This window comes from Dermacentor variabilis, chromosome 2, assembly GCF_050947875.1.
Source record: "Dermacentor variabilis isolate Ectoservices chromosome 2, ASM5094787v1, whole genome shotgun sequence".
NCBI classification, from domain to species: domain Eukaryota; kingdom Metazoa; phylum Arthropoda; class Arachnida; order Ixodida; family Ixodidae; genus Dermacentor; species Dermacentor variabilis.
The window spans coordinates 113,299,067-113,315,887 of record NC_134569.1 but is presented as its reverse complement, the minus strand read 5'-3'; the positions used below and the strand labels follow the sequence as shown (position 1 = coordinate 113,315,887).

Here is a 16,821-nt window from a genome sequence, read left to right as displayed (position 1 = left end):
TTTATTTGCGTAAATTCTGCGTGTCCCTAGCTTGCATGTGACGCGAGGCGTCACATACATCACTGACGTAACACGAGGTGATATGCGACGCTGGAGAGCTGTAAATTACGTGGCACGACTCATTGCGCTTCTCTTTTCATGAAGGGGCCCGGTACGGAAGCGGCACAAAAAAAAAATGCAGGGTGAAGAGTGGACACAGGATTGAGTCAGAGGAAGCAGCACTGTTGAGTGTACGATAATCGCGCTCTTTTTCATTGCGACTGCTGTGACACCGTAACGCATCCGGTGAAACACATTGCGGAAAGTTAAGAACCGCATACAAAGTCAACGAAGTATTACTTTGGGCAAAATTAAGACTTTAGAGCAATAGTTGTGTGACTGTTTCGCTCGTGTGTTGACGCTCTCACCCTTGAAGAAGCACGGGCTTCCCGACGAGCACTGCTGCTTGGACCGCGGCCGTCTCTTGGGGTCGCACAGGTGGCTCTTACGGCCACGAATGTCACGGCACTCCACCGCCCGTGTCTGCGTGCCCACGCCACACGTGGCCGAGCACTGCGCGGAAAGAACGGCGTCGGAAAGTGAGCGCATTGGTACGCGATGGTCGTGGCCGGCACTGGCAGCGGCTGCCTCGCGCAATTTGACCCCAAGAATGCGTCGCCAGCTCCAGGAATACCATGTTAAGAAAGGTCGAAATAAGCATTGAGGGTGCCAGCAAGGCGGTTCGGCCTTCTCATAAGTTGATTAGTCTGCCCAAGTATTATTACATTAACTTAAATTATGGTGTTTGACGTTCCTAAACTGCACCGTGAGTAATGGGAGACGCCGTTTAGTGGAGGACTGCGGATTAATAGATGACCACCCGGAGTTTTCCTTGTCTTTGACAGCATGTTGATCACAATAATAGATCGCTGCCTTTTGTGTGAAAGTGCCCTGTAGCGCTGATAAAGTGGTACTCTATAAAGCAGAACCGTAGATTTTTGTCAGGCATGGAGCAACAGAACACTGAAGATCATACTAGAAGCACGCGCAATGAACTGTTTCTCTGAGATTTAACTCATGACTTACTAACACCTCAACTAACATTAACTGTATAGTTGGGTAACTTACTGTTTAACTAATTACCGACCAACTAACGGACTGGCTACCTGACTAGCCTAACTAGCTTCAGAGCTTACGAGCCATTCGAATAGTTTGTTTATAACCCCAAAAGTTTAGTGACCTCGATAAGGATTGGTCTACCTATCGACAGTCCATCTTTGCAAAGCGCGTGCAGACCCACTTCGGCTGCGGTCTCACTCTACGCTACAGGCAAGACAGAGCGGGAAGAGAGAGAGAGGTGAGCACCCGGCTGCAGAGGCTCACCTGTGACCACTGGCCCTCGGTCCAACGCGAGCAGGGGTGCGCATTGCAGGGCCTCGTGTCGGCCGGCCTCTGTCCGGGGCAGAAGTGCTCGGCCACAGCCGCCGTGGCCGCGCCGGGCATCGCTGAAGGACGCACACAGGACACGTTGCGCGCCTGCCGGCCTCCGCCGCAAGAGGCGCTGCACTCGCTCCACTCGCCCATTTCCCACCTGCGAGCGACGAATCATCGCAACGAATCGTCGGTGGCCTATTTTGGACGATCTGCTGATGAACACTAACTGCTTGCCCGTTTCCGAATTATGACGGTTGTAAAGTGAACTCACCAAAAGAAAAACGTCTATAGCTAGGAGAGCAGATAGTCGGGCTAGTTGGTTGAAATGTATACTCCAAAAGTTTGCGCGGAGACACGAGGACAAGCCGAGAAAAGACCAGGACGAGCGCTAACCCACAACTGAAGTTTATGCCAAACACATGCACACAACACACGCACACAAAAGCATGCACACACTTACTTCTTCAGTATGTCTATAGCTAGGCACAGCTGTAACTCTCCGTTTGCTGTTTTACGTATTTCTCGCCTCTCCGTCTTTTATACTATTTTTTTTCGTTGTTGTTCGTGTTCTTGTTGTTCCTGTTCTTTCTAGTGGTCTTGTTGGTTCCTCGTTCAGCACGCGTCGTATCCTTTGAGCTAAAGCTAAAATTTCTTTGATTTTTTTTGTTAAGTGATGGCCTTGTAACTGAAGTAGTGCGCAATGAGTACTCGATGTGCACTAATGATGTGCTCTAAGGGATGGCCCCGCAGCAACACTCGCGTTCTTTTTTTTTCGTTTTTTTTTGTGTGTGATATATTCAGTGATCTTGAGAAAGTGCTTAAACTACACGTCATAGGCTTCGTTATTGATCCTATGCTAAGTAAGGACAAACAAGCAGCTTCACCGATGACGTCCGAAGGATGCGCCAAACTGCAGCGTCTAAGCATGTGATTAGTTGCGTTCTCGAACAATTGCTGTCCACATTTCAAGCAGACGTAAGAACAGCTACAGGTGCTGGTTTATTAAATGGGGGCCGTGCGATTCCGGATGACATATTCCATGCGTACCCTGGCGGGCAAGGGTTGCTCCCGCAAGCTCGGACCCTGGAGTCCGGCCGGGAGTCCACGTCGCAGAGCCGGTCGTCCACTTCGGCGCCCGTGTCCGACGACGTGCACACTGGGTGGCTCTCCTGGTAGCCTGCACCACCGCCACAAGGAAATACGCGGGCACGCGTGAAGCAAGGACGTTACGTTGGCGTTGCCTTCGTTTGGAGATTAGAAATGATGCTTCTTATAACTTCCATAAAACCAACTTAACGTGATCCTCACCTAGAAGTAATGATAGTCTCCTCCGGGGCTCTTTGTAATGTAGTTACCTTCCTTGCGAGAACCCACAGGAAGTTGGAGACATCCCCAGGAATCTTGTACATTGCCCTTCGGCCATCTGTTGACCTTCACCGCATGCACAATCATATCTCAAGGAACCGTATTTGAAAAATATATATAATTCAGAAGATCAGTCGAATTTTAACAACTTACAGTTATCAATATCGAGAGCCTGCTCTCTTCTAATTACATACCCATTTACGGCTCTTAGTCGTAGCTTCCCTGCTGTGTTAGCAGTGTTCTGGTCAGGTTAATATTCAGTTGATCTTTTGAAATGTCATTTTTCAATGAGATAGCGTTAAGGGCCCAGGGTCGCAGGGAATCCGGTGTCGATGACAGCGTCGGCGCCGGTGGAGTTGTCCGAGGGCGAAAATTTCCTTACATAATTAGCTACATGTATACGCCACGCCTGGCTATATGATACGCGGTATATGCAGTTTATATTGCCACGCCATTTTTTCACTAAAGTTGTTCGTACCTTGTCTTACATTCTTTACAAACTTATTCCTCGGAATTTCCAGAATGGCAGTCCACAAATAAATGTCATGAACAAAAACACAGAATGCGCACGCCTTTTACGCTAAATATTATCGGACTTGAATATTGAAAGTGCGAAAATTTAACAGAAGCTTGAAAACGATGTAAATTTTTTTGGGCGTGGTTGTGCGCTAGCTATGGAATCGGCCTACGCAAGGGGCCACGTTTCTACCAGAAAGCTCGCCTTTGTGAATAGCGTTTGCCGCCAGCGTTTTCCGGTAAACAGTGCGGTTACGTAAGCTGCAGTTGCCGGGAAGCGTGAGAAGCAGTCAGAGATCTTTAAATGCTATTGCGTTCCACTCTCAAAGGTGAAGCTTAAGCGTCCGCCAAGCTTTTTAAATATGTTGCCCAATGACTTATGCTAGTGCATTGCAATTAAGTTCGACCAATGGATTAAGGACGAAGCTGATCGACATTGGACGAATACGCGAAGCAACAGCACGGAACTATGTTGTTTCGACTCAAACGGAAACATAATAGTTCTTGTCAGTGTCTGCACAAAGTCAGCGTTTCGACCAAGGGGCTTGCTTTTGTCGGGACCTTGATGTAGCCAGTTTACTTTGTCAAACATTGGGTACGGGCTGTGGGTTTCCATATTCGCTCACTGCATATCAGTCAACTTTCTTGTGCGAAATAATAAATAAGGCAGCACATTTCGAACTGTCTGGTGAGCAGCGGAGATCTGCATGGTGGAAGACTAAAAGCTTTTTGTTTTCATTTATTTATTTTTTCCCCGTTTCTTAAGGACAAAAAGAGCTAGGGGCTGAACTAAAAAAAAAAAATTATTTCGTAAGTGTTCTTTCTTGGCATTGTCCAGCTTTTGCTAATAATATGCTCAACATCAGGCTTGACTGAAATTTTCTCTCACGAACAATGGTATAGCTTACGAGCTTCTGGCGAATTCAGACCCAGGGCTTGTGTTCACTGAGAGCTTTCATTATAAAATTGTTCGTAAGAGAAAATCCCGTCATTGCCGGCACTGGACATATCAGCGAAGGCGAAAAGTCAGTGGCGAAGAGCAGTCATGAAAGAAAAGCTTTGTGAATTCGGTATCCGGAGCCCGCGTATTCACAAAATCGTCATACTCTGGAATAGTTCTTAAGAGAAAATTTCAGCCAATCCTGGGGCTGGGCATAATATTTGCCAAGGCGGCCGGTCAATGGCAAAAAGCACTTACGAACGACAAGCTTTCTGAATTTGGCGCAGGTTCTGAACTACGAACCGTTTAAGAGGAAGCTTTTGCTCGGGCCCAACGCCGACGTGGCCTATTCAAACACACTTAAAATGCAAAAAAAAATGTTTTTCTGAGATAACCCCTGCACCGATTTTAATGAAATTTGTTGCATTTGAGAGAAGAACTTAAATTCTAGCGATTGTTGGAAGCGGAATTTCGATTTAGGGCTTGAATTTTGTTTAAAATATTTTCAGAAATGTGCAAGTTTGAACAAGATAGAAGCACGAAGTTTACAGATTAAAAGCTCTGCATCAAGAACGGATATCGCGATATTGTAAACGGCACCCATCAGATCATTGAAAGTGGACAAAGTCAATAAGTCATTCTCTAACTTACGTGAATTTGTTAGGTTGTGTACAAGGGTTCTGCAAAAGCTGTATTTTCATATTACTGATTTTCTTTAAGTTCAAGTGTAACATATCAGTTTTGTCCGGTTTGGATGTATCATTAGATGCAATTCACATAATTGTGATGTCATTTTTCATTGCTCAGTTACAGAGTTGTAAACTTGATAGTTTCACTTTCTGAAAATTTGCAATTTTTGCCAATTTTGAGTAAAAAATTGATGACCTAAATCAAACATTCGAAACTAACAGTCACTAGATTTTCAGTTTTTCTTTCAAATGCAACAAGCCTCGACATATTTGGTGCCGTGATTGCCGAGAAAAACGACTTCTCATTTTACATGCATTCAGACGGGAGCACCCGAGCTAAAGCTTCATCTTAACATTATTTTTGCGTGTTCTTGGACCACCTGTAATTTGTTATTGGCCCTACGGAGGGAGACTTTCTGCAAAAGCTGTCTTCAAGTCAAGGCACAACGGACGCCGATCAAAACCATTAGAAGGTTCCCTTATGAACAAGGTCCCCCTATGGAAGCGAAACGTCTTGGTTTCCTTTCTTTTAATGTTTTTAATGTTTTTATGCATCCGTTTAACCTTGACTATGAGCAAGCTACGACAATGAATGAGCAATCCCGACCAGACGAGCTTTCGTCGAACCCTTGATTTCAAAAAAACTGTCTTGCTTGTATGCGAAACGCGAGAAAATGTCCTAAAGCCGCGCGCTCGAAAAGGCGCCACAGTTCTAGACGCGACAGGTTGCGTCGAATCTTTCGAGAAGTACGGGAATGAAAAGTGCATGCGCCCACCTCCGCCGCAGGTTGCCGAGCAAGGCGAGAACGGCGCCTCGGCCCAAGCGAAGATGGGCGCCTTGCAGGACGTTCCGTTGCCTCCGCAGATGCCGCACTCGTCGACCTCGGCCAGTGAGCCCAGCTCCAGGTCGCAGCCCACGGGCTTCCGCAAAACACAGAAGAACGCGCACGCACCAGCGCACAGGTGTACACGCGAGCTCCAAACCACAGTGCACGAGACGTTGAGACGTTTAAAAAAAAGGAAAATAATGACTCCGAGGGGGATCGGTTTCAAAGGCAGTTATGCGACATGGCTTTTCGGTGAAAATAACTATAGGGTCAAGAGCTGTAACCGCAGCTGTTTGTTAAGCCCCTCTGGCGCGCTTTAATCGCGATGCCCGTGACATAGAAATCATCCGGACCGTGAAACCGTCGTTTACAGCTTTGACGGCGTTTCACTATAGGCCCATTGCAATGATGCCTAGTTGGACCAACAAAACACACAGCAACACTTTTCATCGGTGTCACACGGCAACAGCCTGTGCCATCTTAACTTTAAGCACGTGAAAAGAATCATCGTCGGCGATTACTTTACCTGCTCTTTCCAACCGTTAAGCAGAAAATTCAAGACGACATTTTCAGGGTGGGCGTTACCCGGTCAATAACGTACGTAAGGGCATCTGCGAATAAGATACCACGATCTGCTAACAGATTTAGTAAACACGTTCAGGAGATACTTTCACGAACACCGTACACTTATTATGTCGCCAACGATCCCACGAGCAGTCTTTTGTCGGACATTCCTTATAGGTTCGATGTCCTTTTCAGACAGGCCGTACTTGTTCACGAGCGCTCCCCTCACATTCTTCCCCATTTGAGGAAGTGCATCACTCGACTATAGCGCGACGTCCGCTGCGTTCCTTCCGCTCAACGCTTTTAGCATTGCAACAAGAATACATCATTGCCGACGAAAACAATTGGGGGAGGGGGAATAACGAGGGAGGAGACGAGGGGGAAAAGAAGGAGAGAGTGTGGCAGCTTACGAGGCACTTTCCCTGGACGCACATGTCGAGCGCTCCGTCGCGGCACCGCGTGCCGTCCTGCGCCCGGGGCGCCAGCTTGGCCATGAACTTGAACTGGCGCGCCTGGCAAGTCAGGCTGCACGGGTCGCTCGGGTCCCGCACGGGCGTCCACTCGTACAGGCGGCCGCGGTACGGGACCCGGTCGAAGGCCGCGCACTGCGCCGCCCGGAAGTCCACGGGTTCGGGGCACGGCTGCGGGCGCGCGGTGTGAGCCACGGTGAGCCGCGTCGCTCTCCGGCCGTGCCCTAACCATAGCAGGGCTACCTTAATTGACCGCCTCGATAAGCCGGTCTCGAATCGTGGTTGTTATTTGTTGTTGTTGTTATTATGCTGTTACCTCGGCAACGATTCAAAGCGCAGGATGGATACGTAGAGGGTACGACACCCAGCGACACGCTGAGAGTCGCCTTATCGGCCTGGGTAGCGTGACAGTCCTGTCGCTATAGGCTAACCTCTCCAAATGTCATTGAACTTAGCACCCTCGGTCTCACAGCTGAACGTTTACAGGTATGAGTCGACACAAGGCATAGTAAGAGAAAGAGAGCGTAATGTTTAATGCCATCGGAGAGCTCAGATGAGAAGGTGGATGGTGTAAGAAAGGAAGAGAGATAAAAGAAAACAATGCGCACACATACACAACACACACACGCACACACATCGCAAATGCATTAACACAAAAATTAGTTACCTTGTGTCACTGAGGCCTGTTTTCCGCAAGAATGCTGTATGCGTCTTAGTGGGGCGTAGTTGAGATTCCGGACTTTGTCAAGCTCCAAGAACGACCGGCAGCTAAAGCTTTGTGTGGTGTCGCCTTTTTAGAGCGTTGCTCAACACAGCCCTTGAGGCTGCAAAGTGACTTCTAGTAAAAATTAGTTTATGGAAGTCCTTGTCAACACCGCGGGTGCGACACAATGGCATGCTCGACAAATGAATTTTAAGTAAAGCGTCTTGTGTAAGCGACAGTCAGGCGAATGCGATGAAGGCGTGCTCTATCATGCCAATCAAGACCGTGTGGTATGAGAAATTACACTTGGGATGGCAACGATTAAGCGCACCGTATTGCCGCTCTGCTTTTCTGCACAGTCTACGCTGAGAGCGCCATGCCAAGGCTGATACAAGCGCCACTGCTTCGCATGTTGCAAACGGTACCAAGGCTAGCTTAGGCGAGCCTCCTTATGCAGTTGTGCCCATCCGGTGTACTCTGATGCTGCCAACTAAGCCACAGCGGGCGGGTGGCCACTGAAGCACAACACTGTTAATTGACGTACCGGTCAATGTGCATAAGTACAACTTTCGCTTCCCTTTACCTACCCCCGCCCCTCTTTCCCCAGCGTAGGGTAGGAAACCGGTTCTTCCCCTCTGGTTAATGTCTCTGCTTTTCCCATTCCTTCTGTCTCCAGTTGATGACAGTAACTAAAGCTGGTCTTGCAGGCAAGGTGACCTAAGACCCATTGCATACCCGCCCACGAATAATTAAAAATCACCCTCGCGCGAGCTGGCTGCTGCAAAATATAAGTGAAGGCTGTTCGCAGTGCAGCAAACCCTGTAGCTATGCCAGATGTCCTATGAACTTTTGTGTTATTGTTGTCTTTATTGCCGAGAGATCCACATTCCTATATGGTTAATGATGTAGGCATAAACGATCCACCATAGCGGAAAGCTCTCAATAAAGTCGATGGCTCTCTTCAAGGTGTTCTAAAGTCTATTGACTACAAAAGGAATAGGCTTTAAAAAAGGACGTTTACCTTTGGACGTCATATAACAAAATTCGGCGATTTTACTGATGAGCCAACAAACTCAAATTTAGACCCATCTGTGAGCCGGACTGTGAATGAGCCCGCGACAGCGCAAGAGCACCCGCCCCCTCCACCAGGATTTAGTCATTATAGATAAAATATCGCGTGAGAATGTCTCAGTTTGAGTAATTATGAATTAGACAAATGATGACGCAGCCGCCGTTGGCAAAGGTACTTCCACCCATCAAAACATCGGTCAGCCTGTCTTAGGTACTTTATCCCAGTTTATACGACTTCTGTCACACAGCATGCTTCCATCTGTCAGCTCCCATCCTGACTTCGGAGTCCAGATGTTTTGGAGGCCACAAGCGCTAAAATAAGTGCAAAGGATCCCGACTGCATTTGACTGCATTCACAAGTGCGGGTGCGTTGCAATAGCGCTCCGGAGCGGTATATAGGCTACGTAACAGCCTAGTGTACCCAGTGTACTAGAAGCAAATTGGATCTACAAGAGGTCTCCAAACAATCTTTAGACCGACAAAATTCGTTTACGTGAGGACAGAGTGCAGATCATTGAAAACATCCAACCGGTGCTGCAGCTCGTAAGCGACCGTATTGGCCAATCGGCGGCAGCGAATGGCACGACAGTTAAGTCTCCGACAGACGGCGCACGTTTTCTTTTTCTGTAAGAAAAGTTTGTCAATATATAGAGGCCCCAGTTTCCCATCTGTCTCCGAACACTGAGCGCATGCGCCTCGTTGCAGTCGGCTGATCGAGCGGCCACAACTCGTCTCCTGCGAGCATAAAGCACAATGCAGTGCGGTAACCTCGTTTCGCCCTCACTTGGCGCCCCGAATGAGAACCAAAGCGCCATACCCGGACAACCGCCGTCTGCACTGTCCCACCCCACCCTCAGCCTCAACTCCCTCGGTTGGCCCTTTTTCCGTAATTCTGCGGCGTCACCGTCTCCGGCGCCACCGGCTGCTGTCAATTAAGCGGCGCAGAGGCGTTTCCGACGTGCGCCGTGATCCGATTAGCAGCGACAGAGACCTGTGCACGCTCTCACAGTCGGCCGACGTCAAAATGCATGCGGTGACGTGGGCTATGCCTCCGCACGTGCACAGACTGCGGGCCGCCGCTCCCCAAACTATGCCACGCTTTTTTTTTTTTTTTTGCCAGTATGCGTAGATCAGCGTGGGAACGCGCCGTCTGGCCCATTGAAATGGCCGTAGCTGGTCTTCTGAAATTGTAATTTCTATAGATAGTACGGGGTAGGCGTAATCTTCTTTTCTTTCTTTCGCTCGAATGTACTGTCTTTGTCAGAAGTGTGCAGGCTAATCCGCGCCTTCGCCATTATATGTCGTTCGGCAGTGTGGTGTGGTTACCGTGGCACTCTTGACGCACCTGAGCCTGAGATGATGAGCACGACAGTTCTTGTCTGACGTGAAACGTATTTCAGTTCGGTCAGCACAAAGGGCCGCTTGCTAAAGCCGCATGTAACGAAACCGTGTACTAACAACAACACTGCTTTACATATTTGCAACCGTACTACCCACGCGCGTTACTTTGGTATCGTTGTGCAGAGGGAACGAGCCATTACACGATCATACACGTCAAGTGTGCACAGATAGAACCGTTGCCGCGCCACGTCTAACGCAATCAGAGCTAGATTTAGCCTCTCGCTCGGTGTTCAGAGAGGCATAGCTCGGCAGCACGTTTTTGTCGATCCGAGCGGCAGTGGTCGCCTCCGATACAACTAATTCTGGCCATAGTATAGGAGTAATACATCAAACTCAAACCTATGCTCAATTCAGGAGTGCTCCTCTCCGCCTCACAAGTGTGCCTTGACGTTTGCTGAGCTAAGGCGCACCTTGCACTGTAAACTAATTTACACCCTTAAATGTGCACGAGGATGTAAATCGGTCTGTAACTCACACCCTCACACCCGTAAAAATATAAGGGTGTGAGATATCGACACGTTTACACCCTTATGCATCCTTCAGGGTGTAATTTAGTTTACAGTGTGCGTTTCACACGTATGGTCTGGAGATGGCGGGGGGAGACTCGGGAAGCAAGTTAGAGGGGTGCCAAGTGACGCCCCCCACTTCTGATCATGGCGCTCCCCCCCCCCCCCCCCCGCCAGGAAGCGAGCATGATTTTAAAATTTGACCGCAGTACCCTCACTATAACTGTATCACAAGTTAATCATGGAAGTTTTCTAATGCGTGAATAAATGTCGCTTGTGTATTTGGTTGCGTCATTTCTGTACCCTAGTGACCACACACGCTCAGCAGCATGCACATGACGTTTAACGCAACCCACTGCGGCTGCGTACGAGATACAGCCTACACGAGAATTTTTTTTAGTAGTATGAGCATCGAGTGAAACTCTTATTTCTTGAGCAGCACTTAGGTTTCACCTCCCGAGACGACCGGGGATGAAATTCAAAATATATCAGAAAAAAAATGAAAAAATATAGAAAAGAACGTTCCAGAACAAAATTTATGGGTTTCATTATAGATATGATTGATACCAGAGCATAAGTTTAGTAACAAGTTGAGTTACTGAAGTGTCTGGAATAATTAGAATTAATTAGAAATCACTGATTATCGCACACCAAAGCACAGAACGGCAGACTTTATAGACCCGCCACGTTAGCACGACTTTGGCGAAATTCCTGGAAACCAGGAAGTATAAAGTGAAAGTGATGACGTCACTAATGACGTCCCACACAAGAAGGTGGCAGTATATTTAATCGAGTAATTAATGGAAAACAGTTGCCTCCGAGTTCGTTTCATGCGTTGGAATCGCCTTAAGTTAACCTAAAGAACACCAACGCCGAGGTACGATCGTGTCACCAAGAGACACGTAAGTCAAAGATGGGGGTCGCCTGCCATTCTTTTTTTTTTTTTTTTATTCCTTAGCGCGTTGGGAACTTCCCGCATGAACTCCCCGCGCCAGCCTGTAGTCAGCCTGGCGGTCTCTGTAAACGTAGCTCGTGTACTTTCCACGAAGAGCTCGCTTCATTCTTAGCAGCCATTGCGTCGACAATTGACGGGGGGCGAGAATCCCCAAAGCTTTTCCTCGAATTAATTGTTTTTCATCAGTCGGCCGCCGCTTCGCTAACAATGTTCTCAGAGCGAGCACTGTACCGTGTTCTTGCGAATCGGTCTTGAGTGTGTACTCGTCAAGAGGGGAAAAAAATTACAAAGCTATTCGTGAGGAGTAACAGTTTAACATCAACTGGGATCCTTCGAGAGTGTCATACGTACGGTTGCAATCGGTCAGCGCTTTTGCGAACAAACCACAGTAGTAGGGAATGAACCGCAGTGCAAGCATACCTGCACTTATTTCTCTATAAGCATCTCACAGTTTAGAGTAAAGTAAGTATCTCAAGAGTAAAGCATCTCAAGCAAAGCTAAAGTGGTTTAATGTATACTCGGCGTCGAGCTAAGAATTCAGCGGCAAATACACAGCTGTCAAGCTCAACATACAATCTGTGTAGACGCACCAGTCAATTACGTTCGCCCATTTCCGCGGTGTCATGGCAAAGGCGGACTTATTTCAATGTCAGCAACTACCCGGAACTATTATAGAAGAAAACAGGCGCCAAACTACATAGTCACAAGGTAGCCTAAAGTACACGCAATGTGCTAGTTACGTGTGAGTGTGTCGTTCGGCGTCTATTTTTCGCAATCGGGAAAAAACCGACTTGCGGAAGCATCGATCCTCGGGAATCGCGTTTTGACAGTGCGCGCACGTTCGACCACTAGGGGCCGGCTCGATCGGTTGTGTGAAACCCCGCTAGTCATTTAACGGCGTTGCAGACGACCGACCTAGTGCCACGAGGTCGTGACGTCCTGCTCCCGCGTGACCACTCCGTGCGCCATGACGTCATGGCACCCACTTTTCCCGGGAAACGAAGCCGAAACTAGTTCGTAGATAAGCTATTATCGCGAACTATTTAGGGCGCTCTGAGTCTTGGCAGTATTGTTTCCAGTGTTATGGGGCCCAGAACGTTCACTTACCAAAATAATAATAATAATAATAATAATAATAATAATAATAATAACGATAAGTAAAACACTACTCGAGTGATATTGCGCAAGAAAAAACGACACGGACGTAAGAGTTTATTGTACCACTGCATTGGTCTTATACCTGTGAAGCAGTGTAGACTGCGCATGCGCTTACAGGAAAATGAACTGCGCATCCGTGTAACACAGTTACGAGTCATGTGACGTCGCCTCCAAGAAACTTAGTTCTTTTTCTGTGAGAGCCAGTGAAGGGAAGCTAACACACTTATCATCCAATTTCGCAATCATCTGCGCTTCAGTTATTTCACGGATGAGCTGCATCCTGCCACGAGAAACAATCATGCATTCGTCCTCAATAGGTTTGCATCCAGGTTCACGGATCCAAATGCCGTCCCGTCCGATAAGTGCAGAAAGCATCACCTCAAAAAGTTTGTCGAGTGTGTCCACCGGTGGTTTACAACCTCCCGCTTTCATGTGGGAAGCAATATATCGGACAAACGAACACAGCAACAACGTAAGAAATGGCACCGGTGAGTTCTTGGCGATTCATTGTCTCGATCATGGATGCAAACCTATTGAGGACGAATGCACGATTGTTTCTCGCGGCAGGACGCAGCTCATCTGTGAAGTAACTGAAGCGCAGATGATTGCAAAATTGGGTGGTAAGTGTGTTAGCTTCCCTTCACTGGCTCTCACAGAAAAAGAACCAAGTTTCTTGGAGGCGGCATCACATGACTCGTAACTATGTTACACGAATGCGCAGTTCATCTTTATGTAGGCGCATGCGCAGTCTACACGGCTTGAAATGTATAAAACCAATTCAGTGGTACAATAAACTTAGTTGAAAGTTTGCACTTGGTGTGTTTTCTTCTCTTACGTCCGTGTCGTTTTTTGTCGGGCAATATCACTTGATTAATGGATTACCAACTTGCCTGGAATGCTGCTCTCATTAAGCAAAACACAATGTCACGTCGGTACTCCTTCAAAATGCTAGGGGTACCGCGTTTCTGCAGGGAAGGCGGCACCAACCTGCATGTTGCAGATGCGCGTCCTGGTGGCGTCGCCCACGCACCCGCCTCGGGCTAGGCATCGCCGGGACCGGCTGCTCACTCCTCCGTCGCACGTCCGCGAACACGAGCTCCAGGGGCCCCAGGGACCCCAACCATCGACGTCCTGGAGGCACAGAGCAGAGGGAGATTACGCACTTCCCACATTTTGCGATAAGCAAAGCGAGCAACTCTTTCTCATTTTTTTACTGTCTTCCGCTCGTAGATAGCCCGGAGAGGCGAGGTACGCATGACAAGCTATTTTCAAGTTGTGTTCGTTGTTTTTGTTTTCATTGGATACATTTGCAACGAGTCCACTAAACGATTTGTAACACGCATTGTAAAGAAAATGAAAAGAAAGGACTTCTGGATTTCTCGGGAGACGTCAAAGTTAGAAAGCCGACTACAAAAGTAAAAAAAAAATGAAATTATAAGAATATACGTACACTGCAGCGAGAAATGTCCGAGCTCTCTTCTCAAGTTGTGACAAAAGTAACGGCTGGCAAGGAGCGCTGTTACAGAGAGCAGTTTCCCAGCTACATAGTGTCGTCTCCGGAGAGCTTTTGGAGTATGACGTTCAAAAGAAAAAAAATTGCGACAGAATCTATCGAACCATGATTGTCGACGGTAATGCATTCAACACTGAATGAATATATCGCCATAACGTATTGCCACCGTCGAAACGAGTTATGCGTGAGGCATGTGGAGCAACGGGATTCCTCGTTCGCGTTTCCTTAAGAACACTCTACGCCATCTAGGGGCGCTACTGCGAAGCATGCGCGTGGCATCCGTAACGCATGGCGCGCCAGTGCGTGCGAACGCTGTTAAATGCGGCATCCGGGCTCCTCTCGCTTTCTAAACACGCAGCACCACCCAGTGACACAGCCGGGAAGCCCGCCCATGGCCTCCGAGAAGCGTGGCGAGCAGGTGCGCCAGAATGCTTGCAATTGTTTCCTTGGTTACCGCACATCCAGTGACCCAGATTAGCAAGAGGTTCATTGCAGAGTGACACATACCCAGTGCTCTAATGGCGCGCCTCGCTAAAGCGTTAGCGTGAAAGACGTTCGTTGAAAAGAAGCGCGTGCATAGTACATTTGTGGCACAGCCTGCAAAGTCGTCTGGTTGCTTTCCTTGAGGAACCCGTTTCACGTGGGTTCGATTCAGCCCAGCATCAGAGAAATTTAAAGGTGTTTTTTTTTTGTTATTGTAGAGTGGCGCACACACACACCTGCTGGCACTTACCCAGTGACCCAAACTGGCATCAAAGAGCTTCATTGAAGACTAGCACAGAGCGAGCGACACGTACCCAGTATTCCAAGTCGGCATCAAACAGTTTCTACGAACAGCGATAACCACCCAGTTCCGCGTCTGCAGTGACGCATGTCGACGTGAAAGAGGTTCGTTGAGGAGCGGCACGTATGTGCACATTGCCTCATACTCGGTGACTCAAGTTGGCCCGATGGTTGGTTTCGAACCGTGTTCCCTGAACACAGCAGCCAGATCCGTCTAAACCGTTCGACCGTACACTACACATTGACCCAGCTTGGCGGGAAAACAGTTAGATACAAACATACATAGAGAGATAAATGCTTAGCCCCCAGAAAGTCCGTGAAGTGCCCGAAGAATTATAACGCGTTAATACTGTTACCAGTGAAGTTTATGAAATTAACGTTGTAGAAACTAGAGGTATTTGTGTCATTGCTAGTGCCTTGACTGAACATATTAAACCTGTCTATAATCAGGATAACAGCAATGTTCAACATATAAATTTATCGTGTGAGCTATATCTACCATTATGATTAGTGGGCAGGGCACTCTTAATTTACCAGTTAAACTTGACGAAAAAAAGGAAATGCTGAGCCGGATGACATAGCGAGTAAGATTTTAAAACAGTATTCGGACTCAATCTCGAAGTATTTGACAATTCTGTTTTCTAAATCTTTAAGTGAGGGCCGAGTTACAAATGACTGGGTAACTGCCAGAGTCAAGCTTGCTCATAACAATGGAAGTAGACAGTGTGTTACTAACAATCCCCCAATTTTCTTAATTTAAGCTTCGCGCAAAATTTTTGAGCATATGATACGCAAGCACATTTCTCATTTCATAGATAATTGTGATATTCGCTCTAGCTGACATGGACTCGGCAGAGGATTATCTACTTGCGCTCACTTATCAAACACCGTACATGATTTTGCTCAAGCAATAAGTCCAAGAAAACAGATTGACGCGCTTTTTATGAATTTCGCTAAAGCTTTTCATAAAGTCTCGCACAAGGAGCTACTCTTTAAATCGGATATAATGTTCGAAAATTCGCAGCTTGTAAATTGTATTTCAGTGTGTTTCTCAGACCGAAAACGATTTGTTTCCTTTATTGATCAATGTTCTCAGACAGTACCAGTTCACTCTGGTTTTCCTCAGGGCGCCATGGTCGGCCCCCTTTTGTTTATTTTGTTTATAAATGATCCAATACATGACCTAGCTGTAAAACTTGAGCTATATGCAGATGACTGCATCTTTGCTCTGCAATGGAAAGCTCTCTTGATAAAATCCAATTGAACGAGGCATTTCAAAGGATTACTCGTTGGCCTAATAATTGGCAGAAGTCTGTTAATTTCGAAAAGACCGTCTTGATGAAAATTGCGCCAAAACGTGACGCTCTTCGTTTTAAGTATTCAACTCGCAACATTTTCCTGTTGAAAGTGGAACACTGCGAGTACCTTGGACTTCGGCTTGCAAACGATCTTAGATCGACAAAACATGAATTCTAGAATTAGCCGCGCTAAGCATGACCTTCTCTTTCTGAGACGAGCGTTAAAACTTTCCATTTCTGCTGTTTTCCTCCTTCTGTCCACAGCCGACTGTGGACTATGCATCTGTAATCTGGTACCCCTTCACTAAATCATGTTAACAAAATAGAAAAACTACAAAAGTGGGTGGGATGTTTTATTTATGACAGCTTTTGGCGAACTTGGTGACAGACGCCCGACACTAACGCAAGGAAATCGTGTTTTCAAGTTGAAATTCTGGGTTTAGTTAATTAAAGGCCATTATAGGGCAGATGTCTCGCAGATACTTTCTTTCTCTACAGGATATGTTACAGAGACAAGCGTTAAACTTAACTTTTTTTCCACCCGTAGTAACCTTTTTAAGTATTTGTTTTTTCCCTGGACAACTAGCGAATGGAATAAATTTAGTAATGAAGCACTTTTACAGCCATTCTTACACCTGTTTGCCTTACA

The 16,821-nt window shown here is 47.2% G+C and overlaps 1 protein-coding gene across 2 annotated transcripts in view; it reads right to left on the bottom strand.

The window, feature by feature from the left end:
* The window catches only part of nolo (ADAMTS-like no long nerve cord), a 269,799-nt gene that overhangs the window by 41,955 nt on the left and 211,023 nt on the right, over window positions 1-16,821 (bottom strand). For both annotated transcript variants that reach the window (XM_075681789.1, XM_075681790.1), the window contains exons 3-8: window positions 13,566-13,709; window positions 6,725-6,955; window positions 5,700-5,844; window positions 2,461-2,590; window positions 1,363-1,570; window positions 408-552 (exon numbers count right to left, since the gene is read on the bottom strand). In XM_075681789.1, the coding sequence (XP_075537904.1) occupies window positions 408-552; window positions 1,363-1,570; window positions 2,461-2,590; window positions 5,700-5,844; window positions 6,725-6,955; window positions 13,566-13,709 (1,003 nt within the window). The remainder of the gene's footprint in view (window positions 1-407; window positions 553-1,362; window positions 1,571-2,460; window positions 2,591-5,699; window positions 5,845-6,724; window positions 6,956-13,565; window positions 13,710-16,821) is intronic.